We start from the raw sequence: 21,402 nt of genomic DNA on the forward strand, positions 1-21,402 counted from the left end.
AAAATAGTGGCAAAAATATCACATGAAATATTGTAAACACAAATATAATAAAATACAACAACACATACAGTTGAAGTCAAAATTATTAGCCCCCTTCGAATGTTTTACTTCTTTTTAAAATATTTTCCAAATGTTTAACAGAGCAAGAAAATTTACACAGTATGTCTGAAAATATTTTGTCTTCTAGAAAAAGTCTTATTTGATTTATTTCGGCTAGAATAAAAGCAGTTATTAATTTTTTAAACACCATTTTAGGGACAAAATTATTAGCCCCTTTAAGCAATTTTTTTCTCTCCATAATCTACAGAACAATCATTATACAATGACTTGCCTAATTACCCTAATCTGCCTAGTTAACCTAATTAACCTATTTAAGCCTTTAAATGTCACTTTGAGCTGTATAGAAGTGTCTTGAAAAATTCATTCATTTATGCTTTATTAATCCGGGGTCACCACAGCGGAATGAACCGCCAACTTATCCAGAAAGTTTTTACGCAGCGGATGCCCTTCCAGCCGCAACCCATCTCTGGGAAACATTCACATACACATTCACATACACTATGAACAATTTAGCCTAGCACCCGGAGGAAACCAACACGAACGCAGGGAGAACATGCAAACTCCACACAGAAACGCCAACTGAGCCGAGGATCAAATATTATTTACTGTCATCAAGGCAAAGATAAAGATAAAATAAATCAGTTACCAGAAATGAGTTACTAAAACTATTATGTTTAGAAATGTGGTAAAAAAATCTGCTCTGCGTTAAACAGAAATTGGAGAAAAAAATAAACAAGCGGTCTAATAATTCAGGGGGGCTAATAATTCTGACTTCAACTGTATATACATTTTCAAATGTAAAATATTTTTTGTCATACATGATATGAACATGTTAGTCCATGTTAAAGTTAACCATATTAGAAACATGCTAGCAACATGCTAATGAAAACTAACATGTTAAGAACAACAACTAATTAGAACATGTTAATTAATGCTAAGAATTCATATTAGCAACATGCTAAAAATGCTAACTATATGATAGGAACATGATATGAACATGTTAAATTATGTTAAAGTTAACCAAATTAAAAACAACAACTAATTAGAACATGTTATTTAATGCTAATAACATACATCAAAGTTTGCAATTGATCATTTCATTAGTCATCAAGTAGTTAATATATTTAGTAACCTCCCTGCTGAAAAACCCAGCTTAAACCAGCCTAGGCTGGTTGGCTGGTTTTAGCTGGTTGACCAGGCTGGTTTTAGAGGGGTTTTGGCCATTTTCAGGCTGGTTTCCAGCCATTTCCGGCCTGGTCTTAAGTGGTCAGGCTGGAAAATTACCAGCCAAATCCAGCTAAAGCCAGCTTGACCAGCCTGGTTTAAGCTGGATATAGCTGGTTTTGGCTGGACTCCCAGCTTGGCTAGGCAGGTCAAGCTGGTTTTAGCTGGTCATCTCCCAGCCTGACCAGCTAAGACCAGGCTGGAAATGGCTGGAAACCAGCCTGGAAATGGCCAAAACCCCTCTAAAACCAGCCTGGTCGACCAGCTAAAACCAGCCAACCAGCCTAGGCTGGTTTAAGCTGGATTTTTCAGCAGGGCTCATTAGCTGTATTTGCTTTACAAGTTCTTTTTACTTTAACGATTTAAGTTAGCAGATGTACAGGGTCAATCTGAGCTACAAACTGAACTTTAAATCCTACTCAAATGCCCTCAAGTGTTGTCAAAGTCAAGCCCTGCTCAATATGCGTTCAACACGGCGAAACATGCAGCTCTCAACACTTTGTCAATGTCAGTTAGGGAACATGTGAAGAATTAGATCTGGAACGTGATCACACTAATAATGCTACGTAAACGGCGCATCTGTATCGTCCTGCAGAGTAAATCATGCGCAGATCATTTACAGGACGCAGCTTGTGACTTACTTTTGTGTCTCTATCAGCCGTGAGATTGAAGACTGGCATTGTGCCGGTAATGACAAGACCCAAACCCTGTAAAAAAACACAAAGCAAAACAAATGCAGCATTTGAAAGTGTTTGTTTTTATCGCTGTGAATGTGAACTGAAGGAAGGATCAAGCGCTCCACTGCACACGTGAATAAAAGACTGCCGCATATGAACGCGCCAAGTGAAATTATATGGTCAATGACAAAGCAAACTAGCTGTGGAGGTTCAATTGTGTGCATTCTGGAGAGAAAACAAAGAATGAACAATATCACAGCCAGCGTCCGACGCTAACAATACAATCTCAAACAGTTTCACAGACTCAAAATAGGGGATAGCGCCATGTGATTGTGTGTTTAAGCGTTTCCTATATGATATATACTAAATAATAACAAACATAAACAAAACACCTCAACAGAGCTGTTCATATGCACACTCGAGCACACTTTGAGCATTCATCATGGGGTTTTACTTGCCTTACAAATGATCACAACACTAATATATATTTTAAAAAGGTTTATGAACTAAAAATTGACATTAAACCTGCAGTTCAGTAAGTGAGTCATCCAGGTTGATTCACTCAGATGAGTCACTTAAATGATTCAGTCCATGATAATGCAGGTGATCTAATCAGACTCCGCAAAAAGTGATTCATTTAAAAGAATCGCACTGAATGATGGATTTATTTATGAAACTGACAGAAAGCAGTTTTTTTTATTGTCGATATTAAATAATTACCACATATCAGGAAAATAATAAATTAAATATAAATTAAACCTTACACTTTATTTTAAGGTGTTCCCTTGTTATATTTATTCTTTTTCCTTTGGCTTTGTCCTTTTATTTATCAGGGGTCGCCACAGCGGAATGAACCGCAAACTTTTCCAGCATATGTTTTACACAGCGGATGCTCTTCCAGCAGCAACCTTGCACTGGGAAACATTTATACACACTCATTCACACACATACACTACGGTCAATTTAGCTTATTCAATTCACTTATAGCGCATGTGTTTGGACTGTGGGGGAAACCGGAGCACCCAGAGAAAACCCACGCCAACATGGGGAGAACATGCAAACCACACATTAATGCCAACTGGCCCAGCTGGGACTTGAACCAGCGACCTTTATGTTGTGTGGCGACAGTGCTAACCCCTGAGCCGCTGAGTCAGACTCCCTTGTTACAATATAACAATTAATTTCTGAGTAATAAAAATAAATTACATGCACTTACTATATGGTTAGCATGATGGTTAACAAGGTTTACCAATGCAAGTTAGGTTTAGGGTTAGTAGAAGGTATTTGTGCATAATTCAATAAGTTCATGGAACATGTGTAAAAAGGACGACCTAAAAGTAAATGTCACCAAACTAACTAACTAACTAACTAACTAACTAACTAACTAACTAACTAACTAACTAACTAACTAACTAACTAACTAACTAACTAACTAACTAACTAACTAACTAACTAACTAACTAACTAACTAACTAACTAACTAACTAACTAACTAACATGTTTATTCTCTATACTTTAGCCCTATATACTTTATTTCCAGAATTCTGCAAACAAATTATGGTTCCTGACTGCTGATCCAAAAATAATAAATGAATTGTCATTCATTAATTCTCAGGGGTGATCAGGGTTCACAGCGGATTGAATCGTCAACTTATCCAACATATGTTTCACACAGCAGATGCACTTCCAGCTGCAACTCAGTACTGGGAAATCAATATGTTATAATAAAAATATTATATACATTTGTTTGTTTGAAAAAACTTTTTTAGTTTGTCATTTCACAAAAAAGTCATTGCTACTACTTTAAAATTTCACATACAGTTGAAGTCAGAATTATTAGCCCCTTTTTAAATTTTTTTTTTAATATATTTGCCAAATGGTCTTTAACAGAGCAAGGAAATTTACACAGTATGTCTGATAATATTTTTTCTTCTGGAGAAAGTTTTATTTCGACTAGAACAAAAACAGTTATTAATTAAAAAAAAAAAACATTTTAATGTTAAAATATTAGCCCCTTTAAGCTATTTATTTTTTTCGACAGTCTACAGATCAAACCATTGTTATACAATAACTTGCCTAATTACCCTAACCTGCCTAGTTAACCTAATTAACCTACTTAAGCCTTTGAATGTCACTTTAAGCTGTATAGAAGTGTCTTGAAAAAATATCTAGCCAAATATTTTGTACTGTCATCAAGGCAAAGATAAAATAAATCAGTTATTAGAAATGAGTTATTAAAATCATTATGTTTAGAAATGTGTTGAAAAATATTCTTACTGTTAAACAAAAATTGGGGAAAAACATAAACAAGGGGCCAAAAATTCTGGGGGGTTAATAATTCTGACTTCAACTGTATATTTTAATAGTTAGCCATTTTTATTTTCAAATGCCATTTCTTTGCATTCTACAAATGCAAAACAAGAAAAAGGGGACAAAATATCCGTAACCACAAACTGAAAAATAAAAATAGTAGCTGAAATAAAATAAAATATAAATATTAAATTAAAAGCTTAAAATGAAGAATCAGAAATGCTGCTATGGCAATCAAATTAGATAAAATAACATCAAGGATAACGAGCATTACTAAAACTAGAATCAAATTATAAATTAATGTAGAACAAATTAAAATTCTACAAAATATTAGCTTAATATTTTATATTTTATATTAATATTATATATTTCATTTCTATAAAATAATTTTGGGGTGGCGTCTTTCTGAAATCAACCTGATTATGCTATACTCGTGCTACTTTTTCTCTCCCCGTTACATATCAGATTGGAAATATATTTATTTTTAATAGGAAGGAAACATTTAGCTTTTAAATAATGCAAATGTGATATAAAGTCACAAGTGCCTTGTGGGTATTTAAAAATATGTGTATAATAATCTATAAACAGTTATTTTCCACCTGGTATTTAACGTTAGCAACATCTTAATACAATTGATTTGTATCTATAATGTTAGTCGCCCTTTTCGTAACTTTGTTCCCAATCAGTGAGGGTGCAGAAGAAGACGTTATGGTAACGTTAGATGAGTAAGCTAGCATTAACCAGGAGGCTAACGGCAGTGCAGCGCAAACTGGATTAATCATGTCAGAGAGACAGACAGAAAAAGGAGAGAGAGCGGGTGAGAGAGAAAAGCCATAAAGAGGAGAGAGACAGGAGAGAAGAGGTAGTGTATGTGATTTCGGATACTTTTAGGTTTATAATTAAGTTGATCGAGGCTGTTTGCCTACTCTTCATCACGAGAAGAGTAGAGAAAATAGAGGGAGAGGAGGAGAGGGACAGTAAATCATTATCATTAAGTGTGTGTATTATGAAAGACTCAAATTCATAGAACTGTATTATTGGAGAGGCAATGTGTGTTGTATGCCATGCCAATAATATGCTTTATACGTTTGTAGAAGTTATACATTAAAAATACCCTTAAAAAAGTATATATATATATATATATATATATATATATATATATATATATATATATATATATATATATATATATATATATATATATATATATATATACACTGTAAACGATTTCTTGTTAAATTAACAGTAAGTTACTGGCAACAATTATCCAGTAGCTGCTGTATTTCATAAAACAGTAACATTACTGTAATACTAATTACATTAGTATTACATTTACTGTAAGATGTAATACATCATTTTACTGTTGTTGATTTTTACTGTAACACTAATTACAGTAGTGATACACATACTGCAAAACTGAAAACAGTATTTTATTGTACATTTTTACCATGAAGAACTACGGTATTTTAATGTTACTTTCATTATTACTGTATAGTATTTTACAGTTATTAAATGTTATTTTATTTTATTTAATAGTGCTACTTTATAATGGGTAAAAAATGTTCAAAAATTGCACAAGTGTTATTTTAACTGTTCAAGACGTACAAGAAAAATAAAGAAACTGAAACTTTAACTTCACAATAAAGGTTTATTGTGTAAACCATGCTAAAACAGTAGCAATAATTCAATATAACAGAGCAACAGAACACTAATAAACAATTTATCATTAAAACCAGTCAACAATTAATGCATCAAAAATTATTACAATTTTAAAAACAGATGAAAATACTGCTACAAGACAGGAAATGATGAAGGCCAAATGATGTGAAAAGGGACAGTGAAAAAGGGCAGCAACATGATGATGATCCTGCAAAAATGACAAGCAAAATCAATCACTGAAGTAAAAACTAATCATCCCTCAAACCATTTAATTCATTCAGAAACGAAACACTGCACTGCTGTTTAAATATATATATATATATATATCAATCAGTTATATAAAACAATTTTTTAATTGTTTTTGTTGGTGAAATACAGTTTGTTGTCAATTCACAATTACACTAACGTTAATGGGGAAAAGATCAGCGGGCATTGTTCTTGAAGATCGCTAGTCAGGTGTCCACACAGGTGTGTAAAAAAATAAAGTCTCATCTTAACATAATGTCCGACTCTGTATAGCTCGAATATCTGATTCCATGATCACACTACTAGTGCTTCCACGGATTTAAGAGGGGTGAACACAGTTCATTCTCACTTTAAGATAGTCATATTTAAAATTAAATAAATAAAATAATCTAATTTAACGTGACTAATGTTAAATAATACTTTAAGGCTTTTAACACGTATAAATCCACTTCTAACTTACAGACAAGATTGCGTTAGAGAACATGAAAGCTGTGGGTGATTTTTTTAAAAAATAATGCTAATGATAAGTTACTTATATATGGTCTGCATAAAACAAAGTAATCACTAAGCATTCATTTTTGGCAAAATCTGCAGAGAGGCTCAGCGACACGAGGAAATGTGTTAAAGTTGAGTAGAGAACTAAAGAGCAGTCTAGCCTACTTCATGAAATGTTTGTGGTAATATTCTGCTGTCAATTCATATTGCTGTATTTCAATATGCAGCAGTGATGGCATGTCAGCGAAACAAATAAACATTTTATCGAGTCATTTCATACAATTTATTTATTTATTTATTTTTTATACGAACACCTCTCCAGTGACATTTCCTCAAACTAAATCATCATAACGTTACTGTGCACAGCATCAGTAAAACGTTTAGAATGTTTTAAATACTTAATTTTTTTAAAACAGTCACTGCCGATTACAAACTAACATTAAAGCTAAGCTTACAAAAATCCTGTATGCATGACAATATAAAGATGTATTACTCACTGATGTCGAAGCACTTCAAGGTCATCAGAGATGTAGACAGGACAGAATATGTGCTATAAAATGAGCTCTTGTGCAGCCTTTGTTGGACATCCAGGTAGTATGTTCACCCACACTGTAAGAAACAAAAACAGAAACAATTTATTAAAATGTGAGGGATAGTAAACATGTTTGGTCTACAGAGAGAAGAAAATGTTTACTTTAAGCATTGATCCTAATGAATCTATTTCTGAACTACATTTAACCTTATCACGGAAACAGCATTTTTGAGCTTTTAGACCAGGGGTGCTCAACCTTGTTTGCTTTAAATTAGAATTAAAACAATAAATCTCTATGTCAAATAAAATACTTCAGATCTAAATAAAGTAGGTGTTTTTACCTAAAGGTTCCTTCCCTCCAGTTAGTTTGGCTGCAAATCCCTCCACATCTGTGCTTTATTCGGTTCTTGTCTTAAGAGTAACTGGTGTCGCATTCCAGGTCCATCACAATCTGGGCTAGAAGGACAATATGACAAAAGACAAGACACATGTAAATAAAAGTCTCAGAATAAAATATTTAAAGGAATAGTTTACTATTTTGCCACTATTTACTCCACGTGTTTTAAACTAGTTTGAATTTCTGTTAAAAACTAAAGCAGATATTTTGAAGAATGTTAGTAACCAGTAACTATTGACATCCATGTTTAAACCAAATTTCTTTAAAAAATATGAGTTTGTGTTCAACGGAACAAAATAAATATATAACTATTTTGAAACTATTTTGGAGGATGCCAAAGATGCTATTATTTTCATTTTTGGGTTAACTGTCCCTTCAATTCAAGTGTCAAGCAATAGTCATAAAAACTGATGTGTCGCTTGAGGAAAACTAAATCAAGTACCTTCTGTGAACAAGCAGAATCATTATGCCATTGTATTCAGTGATTCTCTTTTACATTTTCCCACTATGAAACGATAGCTTCAACATGCAATCCATGTTAAGACAAAAATGAATAGCATAAAATAAACTAACAGTTTCCAGGCTGTTTGAAAAAAACAAAACACATATGCCCAGTAAAATTGCTAATAAACACAAAGACAACAGTTATAGAAAAAAATGTTTGTCTAATATTTACTCAGCACTTGGTAGGCAAATAGCATAGCCGTGGCTGTTTTAACACCAGATTTTTTTATCTTAGGAACTGCTGGAAGAAGAAAAAGAGGTTGTACATGAACCTCCTCACAACAAATCTGTGAACAACTTGACATTTAAAAATTTAATCAAAATGAGGAAGACATCAACATTACCTTGAATAATCAAGTGAGGAGTGATTGGTAGCATCAGTTTTTCAACATCAATTACTGTAGCTGAAAAACAGATAAATATAATAAGAGTAAAATAAGACTTAACATTAATTAATCTAAATCTATGGTACAACCATACCAATCTGTATGGGGTTAAAATACATTTGTACACAAATCATTCCCTGACCCCATCAATTTCTCTGAGAATAGGATGGATATATATATATATATATATATATATATATATATATATATATATATATATATATATATATATATATATATATATAGAACGTACACTCACCTCAGGTACACCTGAACACCAAAAATTAAATGTACAATTAATGACACACTATACATCAAGCTCATTAACATTACTGAGAAATAGACAATTAATATGTATTTTGTTAATATTAACTTTAGCTTAAAATAATTCAACTGAATTTAATTTTCAGCTCCATTTAATAAAACAGTTAAGACTCATTTCATTGAGTTTAGTTTAAATAACTAACTTGCAGTTGAAAAATTTTACCATAATGATAGCTTTGTCATAATGACTATGTGAAGACTAGAGCTTACCTTGACGGTAAACGTTTAACTTTTCATGGTGACTTCGCCTTCATCTCAGTGTTCTGCTGAAATAGAGAATTCATTAATGCAGTTACAATAAGTTAAAGTTATGTTTTTTCAGGTAACTTAGCGTATGGTCAAAAACTCACTCAAGATAAACTCACTGTATCTAATACCTCGCAAACACTACAATGACCGCCTGGCGTCTGTTATTTCTTGTTTAAAATACCATTTGTTAACAGACAGCGTGATAAAACATAAGAACCTAACGTTACAAATAATGTCACTTGGTTAATTCTTTTAAATTACACACTCAATACACAGAAATATATACAAAACAATCCTTCAACGGACAGAATTTGACTTTAAAACACTTACCAAGGATGAATTCGCTGGATGAAAGACGACAGGTGAATTTTAAATTAGGAGAGCCGTTGCCTTCAGGTCGAGTCGTGTCCGTTCGGTTCTATGAATCGGCTCCTTAGTGAACAGTAAAGATTTGAATCCGCCTAAAACCGATTCCTTTTTGTATATGATTCATTACTATTTCGTTATACTGCTTGGCCACACGCATTTATACACTAATTATACACTAATTGCATATTGCTGAATGTGCACGTGTGATCAAATAATTCCCGAGCAAATGGTTCAATACGATTCAGAGTCGCTCGAGTGCTGAACCGAACCAGTGCAAACGTGATATTGATTACAATATAGTAACATTGTTTTTTATTCACTTTACCAGCGAAAATATTACATATATCTGACCTTGACAATAAGAATAAAGTTCGTTTGAAGTGTTTTGAGAATTAATATGTTTTTTCTCCCAGAATTCATTTCACATCAACAAGCAAATGGTAATGGCGGATGAGAAAGTCCAGCTAATATTATAAATTTTGCGTTTAATATGTCACGAAATGAAATTTTAACAGTGTTTCATGCGAGAATGTAGTTCCTACAAACTCAAATCTGTGGTTTATTTATAGATATCAAGTGTAAATTTTAAGCGTGCTTTGCCGATAGCGGAGATTCTGTTCTCCAGGGTGTCCATCATCACTCATGTATCCGGCGAAACGAGGTTATAATCGGCTAGACATGTGAGACTTGCCCCGGTCTTAGATGGCTCTATAATGAATGTGTTATGAAATTTAGTTTTAACCGTTTTTCATGCGGGATTGTAGTTGCTTTAAACTCAAGTCTGTGGTTTATTTATAGAGATGGTGCGTATTTTAAAATATTGTTTTGAAAATGCGGAGATGTGACCTCCACGGTGACGGGTGCCCAATCCTCATGAATCCGTCTAAAGCAGGCTGGTCATTATGACATTTAAGCTGACTTTGGTTTCATGAATCAATTACTTTTGTTCCAGTTTACGTTTTGGTTAAGCACAAAGTTATGTTGATTAAAAATTATTTAATATTTTCATGTTAACCTTATAAAATTAAGGTTTTAATTAAATTAAAATTAAATTATTTTAATTACACCAAAAAATGGAAAACCATGGGACAGTTTTATGCACTGAACAGTCTGAAGAAACTGGTTAGTTTATTTTTCTTCACAAAATACTTTGTCAAAAAATAAAATAAACATAATAATAATAATATAAAGTGTGTGTAGAGTTTTTCATGGTCATTTGCAGTACTGTATTTAGATGCACAGTAACTGATTTTTTCCCCAAATTCATTGTAAAATCTGCAGTAGCATACTGTTAATCATGTTCACAGTATGCAAATGTTGAGAATACATTATCATGCTGTGAAAACAGCAATATATACAGTAACACACTGTGCACAGCTTATACAGTAAACAACTGTTGAGAAATGCAGTATAATACCGTGAAAACAACAGAAATCGTTTACAGTGTATATATACTTTTTAAGGGTATTTTTAATGTTTTAATTTAATTAAATAAGTAAATAAGTACTTTTTTCAATGCTTTTTAAAATAGGTTAAAACTTTGTAAACTATAAATTTATGTACAATATGTAATTTATTAAAATTATACAAATTATAGATTCATTTTATTAAAAAAATTTATATATTATTCTTATTTTTTAATTCAACTAAAGTGGTGCAGACTGGTAGGAGGTCTTACAAGACAATGTGCCCAGGGGCCCCCTGAGTTCTAAATACGGGCCTGATAAACTGAATATATGTAAACATAGAACTTTGAATATTGACATTGACAAATAAAATCTATTGAAGCAATGCTTGAACAAAACTTGAACTTAAACTTTAAATAACTTTAATATTACATTTAAAACCTAACTAGGACATGTGCCTTAGCAAATAACTGAAATCAAACAAATTTAAGTAATTTAATTGCTAAAGTTAAAAACCCCAAAAACATTTCTACTACACTTTAACTTTCACATATATTTAGCCATTTCCTCATCCAAAACATTTCGTTGTTATTATTTGCGAATTTCACAAACAGTTAATTTGAAATTTGCTCATCCACCAAATTCTCATCAGTTTGGTTTTAGAAGCAGGTCATAGCTAAAACAATAAAGCACAGTTTAGCTGAGCTGATGATTCTGACGATGATGATAATCGTCCATACCAGAGCGTCTTGGTACACATTAGTCCACTGCACTTGTTTAGCCCGTTCTCCAGCCAGCACCATCGGCCGTCCCAGAACATCCAAATACTCCTGTAAGACACAACACATAAAACATAAGAAAACAACATTTGCCAAATTTACACAAACTGATCCCCAACGGAAGCGTCTTCTTCTCTCCACAGGTTATGAGGAGCAGCAGTCACTGAAGGCAGGAGTCTAAAGCTCCATAAAGCAAAGCACTGCCACTCGCCGCTCCATTACATAAAGCAGGCTGTTAAAAGCGTCCGCCCGAGGGGCCAGTAAAACCAGCTGCACACAGGCACTTCCAGCCGTAACAAATCATCATAAAGCAGCTATTAAAGCATATTACAGCTGTTAGAAAGCACATTGGGGCTCTGGAGGGGAGAGGCTGGTCTGCGGCAGGGCCACACTTGTTGGTTGCCGTAAGATCACGTTTATATACGCCATTGATGATTCTTTCACACTTATAGAATTCTTTTAAATGAGTGATCCTCAACAAAACTAAACTGCCTGAAAAGATGGAGGTCATACTGGTTCACAAATGCAAAAGGATTAGAAAAAGGGGACAAAATATGAGTCATAAATTAATAAATTATTAAAAATATAAGCTGAAATAATATAGGGCGACAGGGTGGCTCAGTGGTTAGCACTGTCGCCTCACAGCAAAAAGGTTGCTGGTTCCGACTGGGCCAGTTTGCACATTCTCCCCGTGTTGGTGTGGGTTTCCTCCGGGTGCTCCGGTTTTCCCAACAGTCCAAACACATACAGGTGTATTGAATAAACTAAATTGGCCGTAGTGTATGTGTGTGAATGAGTGTGTATGGGGGTTTCCCAGTACTGGGTTGCAGCTGGAAGGGCAGCCGCTGTGTAAAACATATGCTGGATAAGTTGTGGTTCATTCTGCTGGGGTGACCCCTGATGAATTAAAGGGACTAAGCCGAAGGCGCAGTGGGTAGCGATCTTGACTCACAACAAGAAGGTCGCTGATTTGTCTGGGTCAGTTGGCGACCACTGATTAATAAAGGGACTAAGCAGGAATAAAATGAATGAATGAATGAATAAAATAATTGATAAATATTCAATTAAAAACTTAAACTTAAAAAACAAACAAACAAACAAACAAACAAACAAACAAACAAAAACTAATCGAAATGCATATTAAAGCAGAAAAGAAATTATACAATTTACATAAGAAACTATAACTGAAGTATTTGTGTGAAAGTTTGTATAGATATTTCCCAAAGATGGAGATGCGTTGCGGCTGGAAAGGCATCCACTGCGTAAAACAAGTGCTGGATAAGTTGGTGGCTTATTCCACCGTGGCGACCCTGGATTAATAAAGGGACTAAGCCGAAAAAGAAAATGAGTGAATGAGCTAATTATAATTTTATAAATTATAATTAGGGCGATGCAGTGGCGCAGTAGGTAGTGCTGTTGCCTCACAGCAAAAAGGTCGCAGAGTCGCTGGTTCGAGCCTTGGCTGGGTCAGTTGGCGTTGCTGTGTGGAGTTTGCATGTTCTCCCTGCAACTCGGGTTTCCACAAAGTGTTCCGGTTTCCCCCACAGTTCAAAGACATGCGGCACAGGCGAATTGGGTAAGCTAAATTGTCCGTAGTGTGTGTGTGTGTGTGTGTGTGTGTGTGTGTGTGTGTAAATGTTTCCCAGAGATGGGTTGCGACTGGAAGGGCATCCGCTGCGTAAAAACGTGCTGGATAAGTTGGTGGTTCATTCCGCTGTGGCGACCTCAGATTAATAAAGGGACTAAGCCGACAAGAAAATGAATGAATGAATAATTATAATTATTGAATAAATTTAATTAATTTGATAAATTTTATTTTCTTAAAATGTTTTGTTTTAAATATTACAAGAATAAAATTACTATAGAAATGTCAAACATTGAAATGTTTTATTACTTTTGAAACAATCATTTTTTTCAATGTAATAAATACACTGAATTTATATTTAACATTTACGTATGACTTTAAAAAAAAATCCATTTCCACAACCCAGAAATCCCTTACAAAAAAAAACAAAAACATTTTTTTTCTTGATTTATTTTGATATTTCATAAGATTCCCTTACTCTGGGTGGACACTGGGCAGGGTAAACACATTTAATAAACGCAATCTTCCGACTTCAACATTTGCACACAGCTAATGTAGGGCCAGCAGCTCATGAGGGGAATATTCTGTCCCGCTGAAAGCTTGTATAAGTGTGGCCTTTTGATGAAACTGCAGCATTAGGCCACTTTTATTTCTTGCTGGAACATGGAAGTGCTGACAAGCGTAACCTATTCTATTATTAGCTCACTAAAACACCGTTTAACGTGCCGTGGGGACACATTTCAGCAGAGACGATGACAGGCAGACCTTTTCATGCAGGAGAAAGCAGAAAGGTAAACAGCGGTGGGTCGGTAATGGCGTCTCGGCGGTACCAGAGGATAAAGAGCCGCGACACAGCAGGCCACCGCCGCAGATTAGCCTGCAGATTTCCAGCCTGTCCGTAAACCTTCATCAACTCAATGCATTACGGAGAGCCGCTTTCATATTCATAGTATTCTCATTATACTTATCGGCTTCAGCAATGTGACACTTTAAAGGTATAGAGAGTTAAAGCGAGCCAGCGACGCTTTCACAATCAACTCAACAGCTTTGCAATCACAGCGAGTGTTTATGCAGACAGCCTGTAAGTGATTAAAATGAAGCATAAATGTATGATCTGATATAATCGAGCGTTCAAAGGTTTGCTCCAAAGTTGATCAAAACTGTCAGAAAGAGCATTATACGCTGTAAAATGCTACGTTCCACACAATCGATTTTTGTGTTGGGACAGGTTGAAGTTAACTTATTCGTTTTTATGAATTTAAAGGGTCACAAAACACCAAAACACATGTTTTGAGCTGTTGACAGTCCTATATGTGTCCCACACTGCTAAAAACACTATGAGGACACTTAAGCCGCTTTTCCACTATCGTGCTGAATCTTTCTTTAAACAGAACTGTTCCATTCCGTGCCAAACCGGGCCAGACAGCACGGATGCGGTTTCATTTTCCACTGTCGTGCTGCGACAAAGCTCTTTAAAACATTACACAAAACGCATCAGTAGTTGCCTTGGTAACGCATGTAAACGGCTCCCTATTATATTATATAAGCACTATTATATTTAGCAAAATGCTGCTCTATTATCTTTTTATTTTGATCATTTTATTTTTATTATTATTATTATTTTTGTTCATAATTAACTAACAAGCTGTAGGCGAATTATTGCTAGACGTTTTAGAAAATATTTGCGTAGCTATATTAAAGATCACTAAGAACAAAAAAAACAAAAACACAGAAACATGTTACATGCCTCATAAATGTCATATAACTTATGTATAACTGAATCATATAATTGGCTTTAGCTAAAATGATGAAAATTGCTCTTTTTTTTAATAAAACATTTGTCAAAACGTATTGATATTTTTTGAGTAAAAGCAATACTGACATTTAAGAATCCATATTTATTTAATTCATTCATTCTTTTTACTTGTTTATTAGTGCATATGCTATAATATAAATCATACAACAGTACCTTGGACAGTTACAGTGCCGCTCCGTAAAGCTGTCAAGCAAAGTCATTTGGACGGCCGACATTACAACACGCCGTCCTTCAGGTGGTCTCGCCGGTATTAACAAGCTGTCCTGGCTTTGAATTAAAAAGTGCAATTATTTCCTCGTTGTTAAAAGAGTCTGCAAGTTCGTGTCCCATGGATATAGTGATGTTGTTGTGGAATTTGGACATCTACTAAGCGTGACTTTATTCGATGCGCAGCTGGAAAAGAAAGTCAGCAGCGCAAGTCGCTGGCATGTCTCTCCCGGATCAGAGCGAGTTTTGTGCTGTGAAATACAGCGCTGCGTGCAATAAACTCACATTCAGGCAGGCGAAGTAGGTCTGTATTCAAGACAATAAAATAATAAATTTAATGAATAAAATAATGTGATGAGTTATTCACTTCTCTGCCAGAGACTGCTCTATGGTTTTAAAACCCTTTTCAAACTGTATCGTTTAGACCTGGATCATTATTTTATATTAAATGTACTGTAGTTTATTGAGGATGTCTGATGACTAGCGCGCTTCTGCTGAGCCAGCTGTGGTAGCTTAGCAACCGAGTCGCGACGTCAACACACAGAATCTGTCAGCACACTTCAGCACGGTTGTCTAACCGTGCCGAGAATTCCGGGCCGAGAACGGTTTGTAATCGTGCCGCGCCGTTCCAGGCTCAGTGGAGAAACAACCGTAACCGTACCGAAGTGTTCTTAGAACGGTTTGGCACGATAGTGGAAAAGCAGCTTTATATTACGCAAAAAAGTGAAAATTGGTTGTTTTTGCGTCATTTCGAGCAAATCCGTTCTTCCGGTTTGAAATTAATTTTTGAAGCTGCGTCACGCACAACCCAGGCTCCTTTTGAAAAGTAGTCCCGTGGACGTTCCTGGAGAATGCGAAATACGTCCCGGGAGGTACGTATGGCTGCAGTTTTTGTTTTTTGTGAATCCGAGAGAGGCCGCTGTGTGCACTTTTTAGCATCTCAAACGTCTCTCGCGAGCGCCCACTGTTCTCACCAACTGGATCAACTACATAAGTGTTGGACAACTCCTTCTTTATTACAATATCTATAAGAATAAATATTAGTAGGGACTAAAGCCTGATTTATACTTCTGCGTCAAGTGACCGGCGCAACCCACGGCGCATGCAATGCGCGTGGCTGTGCATTTATACTTCTGCGCGCTGTCTCTGTTGGTCTGCATTAACACTTCCGAAACGCTAGTTGGCAGTGAGGTGTAAATGTTCCTCTGTGCCGAGTTTCTTCGCTGCTTTTTTGCTTTTCCTATACTATAACTATAAATAAAAAATGAAAGAAATTTGAAGTATTGGAACATTATGTAAAAATCTAAACCCTACAGGCTAAATAACAGTTTCTTGTCAGAGCTGAATATCACTGCCGTCACAGCGCGCGTGTCAGTCTACAGCTTCTGTAAAGATCAGACAGCCTATACAGATCACACAATCTCAATTATGGAACAGTCTAGATCAGACTCTAAAACAACGTCAGGATATTAATCAATTTAAAAAACTGTATAAATATATATTAATAAAGGAATATAATGATGAAGGTTATTGAAAAATGATAAAAAGAGAAAGGTATGATGAAATTTTAATGGCTATTTGCAGTACTAGGTTGTTGTTGTTATTGTTTTTATTTTGGGCTCTATTTTGACGGTCCATGCGCAGAGCGCAAAACGCAGGGCGCAAACGCTTTCAGGGCGTGTCAGGACGCGTTTTTGCTAATTTAAGGACGGGAAATCTGCCTTGCACTATGGCGCATGGTCTAAAAGGGTTGAGTTTATTTTCTTAATGAGTTATAGGTGTGTTTTGAGAATAAACCAATTAGAGTCTCATCTCCCATTCCCTTTAAGAGTCAGCTGCGTCGCGCCAAGAGCTCATTCGCTATTTACAGGACGCAAAGTAAGTCCAAGTGAAAAAAATGAGCATTTCACTAGCAAACAGTTAACAGTTGACAGTTTTTTTAACAGAAAACTGTTAAACAGAGCATCTACTGTGTGAGAATGAGAGATAATGGATCTACTTTCACATTCGCTCTTGGATGGGGAAACCTTTACGCACAGATATCAGTTAGTCTATAAATAATTAGTTTCATTTGTTAAGCGCAAAGATTTGTTTCAAAACTATTTCTAAATTCAGTTTTAATTTCTAGCAAACGAATAAATGAACAATAATGACCAAGTGTGGTCAAAATACTGAGTTATTTCCAAATACACCTGCCATGCCCCATATGGTCTAAAACCTGACAGGTGGGCAAATCTAAGCTTGCTTTTAATAAAACAAATATAAATATGGATATAATAAATAATACTGCTAATAATAATAACATTATACAAAAGCTAATTGTTATGAACGAACTGAAAAAGCCTCCTGAGATGAAGAAGACATAAAAGCAGTGATTTTTCATATTTATGTAGGCTAGAAAATATGTTTTGTAATATTTTAATCCTTTATATTTATATTCTATATCTATTCTTATTATATCCTATAAATATCCTTAATATTTATTTTTTTCATATGTAAAGATATTTGCCTATTGCTCTCTTGTGCGTATGAAGCAGTGCGTAAGCGAGGCGCAACTCTGCGCCGGAGTTTAGACCGGGTTTGTTTTGGTCTAATGAAAAATCTATTTTAGTTTCTCAAAATAGCGACGCGCCAGCGGTCCGCCTCAGAACGCCTTCCTTTTTAGACCAGAACACCTATGGACGCACAAATGAGCGCTAATGCATTTGCTATTTAAACAGTGTAGTGCAACGCCTCAAAACGACTCTTGCGCCAAGCTGAAACTACCAAAAGACTATTGCAGCGCGTCTTGCGCCACACTGCGCCGGGTGTGTGATAGGGCCCTTTGTCTATTTGCAGTACTATGTATTTTCTTTTTTTTCTTTGGGTCTATGTTACAAAATTAAAAGGTACAAATTGAATCAAACATATTATTTTTCAAAGATGCCAAAAGGATCAAATTTGTTTCATGTAAAAAGAAGAGTTTAAGTAATAAACGAATGATGTATGGGGTAATGGGGTGGGAGAATAATAAGCTTATGCTTCATCCCGCTCCATTTTCAACCATGTTGAAATGTATTTCTTTTTGTTAATGACATTTTATGTATCGTATTTTTGTTCGAAAATAAATAAATCAAATCAAATCATAACGCTTATTGTGAAAACGGTTTGTTGCCCAAACACACACTGCGATATCGATGCTCAAACGATATATTGCTCAGCCCTACTTCGCTCACAAGCAAATTTGATAGAAGATCTGTTTGCGTGGTGTGACTTTGTACAGTGTGTTTTTCCTGCCAGAGATCCAGCATGATTGCTGCGCGGTTTATTTCTGGCAGCGGCCGTCCACGGCTCTCAGAGGTAACAGTGTGTGACAGCAGGAGGTGCACAGGTGTGCTGGCCATATATACAGTTAGGCGCCCACACCTGTCTCACGCTGCCTATTAGAATAAGTGGCAGTTCTCTGAATAAAATTACACTCGGCCTAATGGAACAGCTGATGGTCTATTCAGGTGTCTGATCGGGTCGCCCGCGGGGAGGAAAGACGAGAGAGAGAGACGCATGATGGGAAGGAGGAGACAGGAATGAATAAAGCAAAGCTGGATTGGAAAAAAAAGAGAGAAGGGGACAGATAGTAAAAGGTGATAGAGAGAGAAGATAAAGAAGAAAGCGTGAGAATAATCACATGGATGATGTGAGGAAATTGGAGCGACTGCTTTCGGGGAAGAGCGATGTTATTGTGGCGGGTTTTCGTGGGCCTCGGGAAAGATTGCTGGAGGATAATGAAAACTGTACGGAAGTGGATTAGAAAAAAATCACAGTCCCATTTGAATCTTATTGAAGCTAAATATAGAAGTCTGTATCGCTTTATCAGTTCCTCCATCTTTATAGTTCTGCTCTCTAGCGTGACATACAGTATATATCTCTACATCGCGATAACATCGCTGAGCTTCAAAGCTCATGAAGCAAAATGAACTCACTGTGAACTGGATTCACATATTGAGGATTTATTCAAATGTTTAATAACAGTATGAGATCTGATTGGTCGTCTCAGCTGCTTTTGAAGCTGATATATGAACACTTGAGTCTGCATATTGACTGAATAATAACTCATCATACTTATTGTCATTTAATGCTTCAGGATGAATGCTTTTCTTAATGTTTTTATCTTGTTTCTAGTCAAAATAATTATAAATTCTAAAATTAAGAAGCATTTTTAGATAAATAAAGATTATTGTCTTCAGATATAATAAGTCAAAATTAAGTGATTTTCCTTAAGACAAGCTAATTAATTTAAAATTATTTTGCTTAACTTTTTGGCAGATCATTTAGCATGTTTTAAGGAAAAACTTACTTAATTTCAACTTCTTATATCTAAGAACAAGACAATATTTGTTATTTGTCTAGAAAATGCTTCCTGATTTAAGAATGTTTAGATCAGGGGTGCCCAAACTTTTTATATGAAGGGCCAAAAACCACATATCATTGAGAGCAGTGGGCTGCAGAAAAACATACCAAACTATATTACATTAAAGCTATCATGGGTAATTTCCTAATTTATTTCCTAATATTTCAAAATAAATCGACAAGTATCACTTTGAATCGTATTAACGAACTTTTAAAGGACAACTTATTGCAGTAAAAACAAATAATCACGTTTAAAGCACAGTGGAGTTCAATGCTGAATACACTAAGCAGAATCTTGATTAGCTCAAAGTCTCTGCATTGTCTTCCGCCGGGTAACTATTTACATTTTAAACTAAATTACAGCATTAAATTGAAATATTTAATTAAAGATAGTCTTTTTGTAGCTTAATAATATAATAAACAAATAAAAGGCTAGGTTAAATTTGAAATGGCAATCTCTAAACCAGGGGTCCCCAAACTTGTTCTTGAAGGTCCGGTGTCCTGCAAGTTTTGGCTCCAACCCTAATCAAACACACCTGAACAGGCCAATCGAGGTCTTACTAGGTATATTTGAAACACCCAGGCAGGTGTGTTGAGGCAAGTTGAAGCTAAACCCTGCAGGGACACCAGCTATCCAGGACAGAGATTGGTGAACCCTGCTCTAAACCATCTCCATCATTCTCCCTTTCTTAGAAAGGAAGGGGGCAAAATCAAAGGTTACAATGGACCAACTTTGGCCAGCGGGCCTTAGTTACATATTTGGAATAGAAACAAGATAAGAAATGCAATTTTTGCAGTATACTGTATGTACGGTATATACAATATATTACAAAAATATGAAATAAGCCTTTCGAAAAGACTAACCTGTGTGTTGATTCTTATGGCTCCAATGGAAGGGATCTCAAAGTAGTAACCTGTTAAACAAACCAAATTTACAGTTGGTTAATATTGATACAAAAACACAGTAAGTTGACTAACTAGATAACAATTTACATGTGGGTTACCAATATGATTTGCAATAAAATAATTGTACAAATTAATAAATGTAAAAATAATATGGCAATACCAACTGTTAATTACAAGTGTAGTTTATTCGATAATTAAACTCAAGGAGTTGTGTGTTTTGAAATGCAACTGTTATTGGTCTTTTAACACATTGTAATATATACTCATTACAAGAGTAAACCATTCTTAAAGTTCTTAAAAAGTTAGTTTGCAAACAGCTTTTACTCAAAATAAGCTGACCAAATGACTTGTTCTGTATTTTGACTCGGTGTGATAATGACAAAAGACCGCCTCTTCAGAAGGTCAACGCCCACTTTTAAATCATCGTGTCTTTAGCTGTGTCCCCTCAGTGCACACTGTAAAAAAAATTATTGCTGCTTAATTAAATAAATGTTTTTTAATTCAATCAAATTAATTTTTCTTGGGAGGAAGTGCAGAGGGTTGCTGAATATAACTACTGAGAGATTTCAGCTGCTGTCAGGGCCTTCATTGTCTTTCTAGACCTCCCTTTCTTCATGTGTTCAATACTTTTTCCCTGTGTCATTTCGTTTCATTACACATAATTTAATTTGTAAACTAATTAGATTTGTTTTTTTTTTACATATATGGATTTATCTGGTTGTTATCAACATCTGGGAAAAATTTCAAGTCAACAGCACCTTTAGAAATATGTTTTCTGAGAAAAATGGAGATGCGTTTAATACTTATTTACCCCACTGTATATGTGTATATGATCCACATTATATATCAATTTATACATTTATATAGCAAAATTGTTGTGCATAG

At 35.0% G+C, this 21,402-nt stretch overlaps 1 protein-coding gene and 1 long non-coding RNA gene across 6 annotated transcripts in view; both read right to left on the reverse strand.

Moving 5' to 3' along the window:
* Positions 1-21,402, reverse strand: part of cacna2d2a (calcium voltage-gated channel auxiliary subunit alpha2delta 2a) — a 453,173-nt gene that overhangs the window by 43,491 nt on the left and 388,280 nt on the right. For all 5 annotated transcript variants that reach the window (XR_015492768.1, XR_015492769.1, XM_087255552.1 and 2 more), the window contains 3 exon segments: positions 20,476-20,525; positions 11,579-11,668; positions 1,926-1,991 (listed from right to left, as the gene is read on the reverse strand). Coding sequence is in view for 3 of the 5 variants with exons in the window: in XM_087255552.1 (XP_087111678.1) it covers positions 1,926-1,991; positions 11,579-11,668; positions 20,476-20,525 (206 nt within the window). In the remaining 2 variants the exon portion in view is untranslated.
* Positions 5,906-8,589, reverse strand: LOC147843686 (uncharacterized). The gene is made up of 4 exons (XR_015494378.1): positions 8,449-8,589; positions 7,545-7,659; positions 7,169-7,280; positions 5,906-6,138 (listed from the first exon to the last, which is right to left on the reverse strand). It is a non-coding gene; the product is annotated as an uncharacterized LOC147843686 (long non-coding RNA).

Source organism: Danio rerio, chromosome 6 (assembly GCF_052040795.2).
Source record: "Danio rerio strain M-AB ecotype USA chromosome 6, GRCz13ab, whole genome shotgun sequence".
In the NCBI taxonomy this organism is placed as follows: domain Eukaryota; kingdom Metazoa; phylum Chordata; class Actinopteri; order Cypriniformes; family Danionidae; genus Danio; species Danio rerio.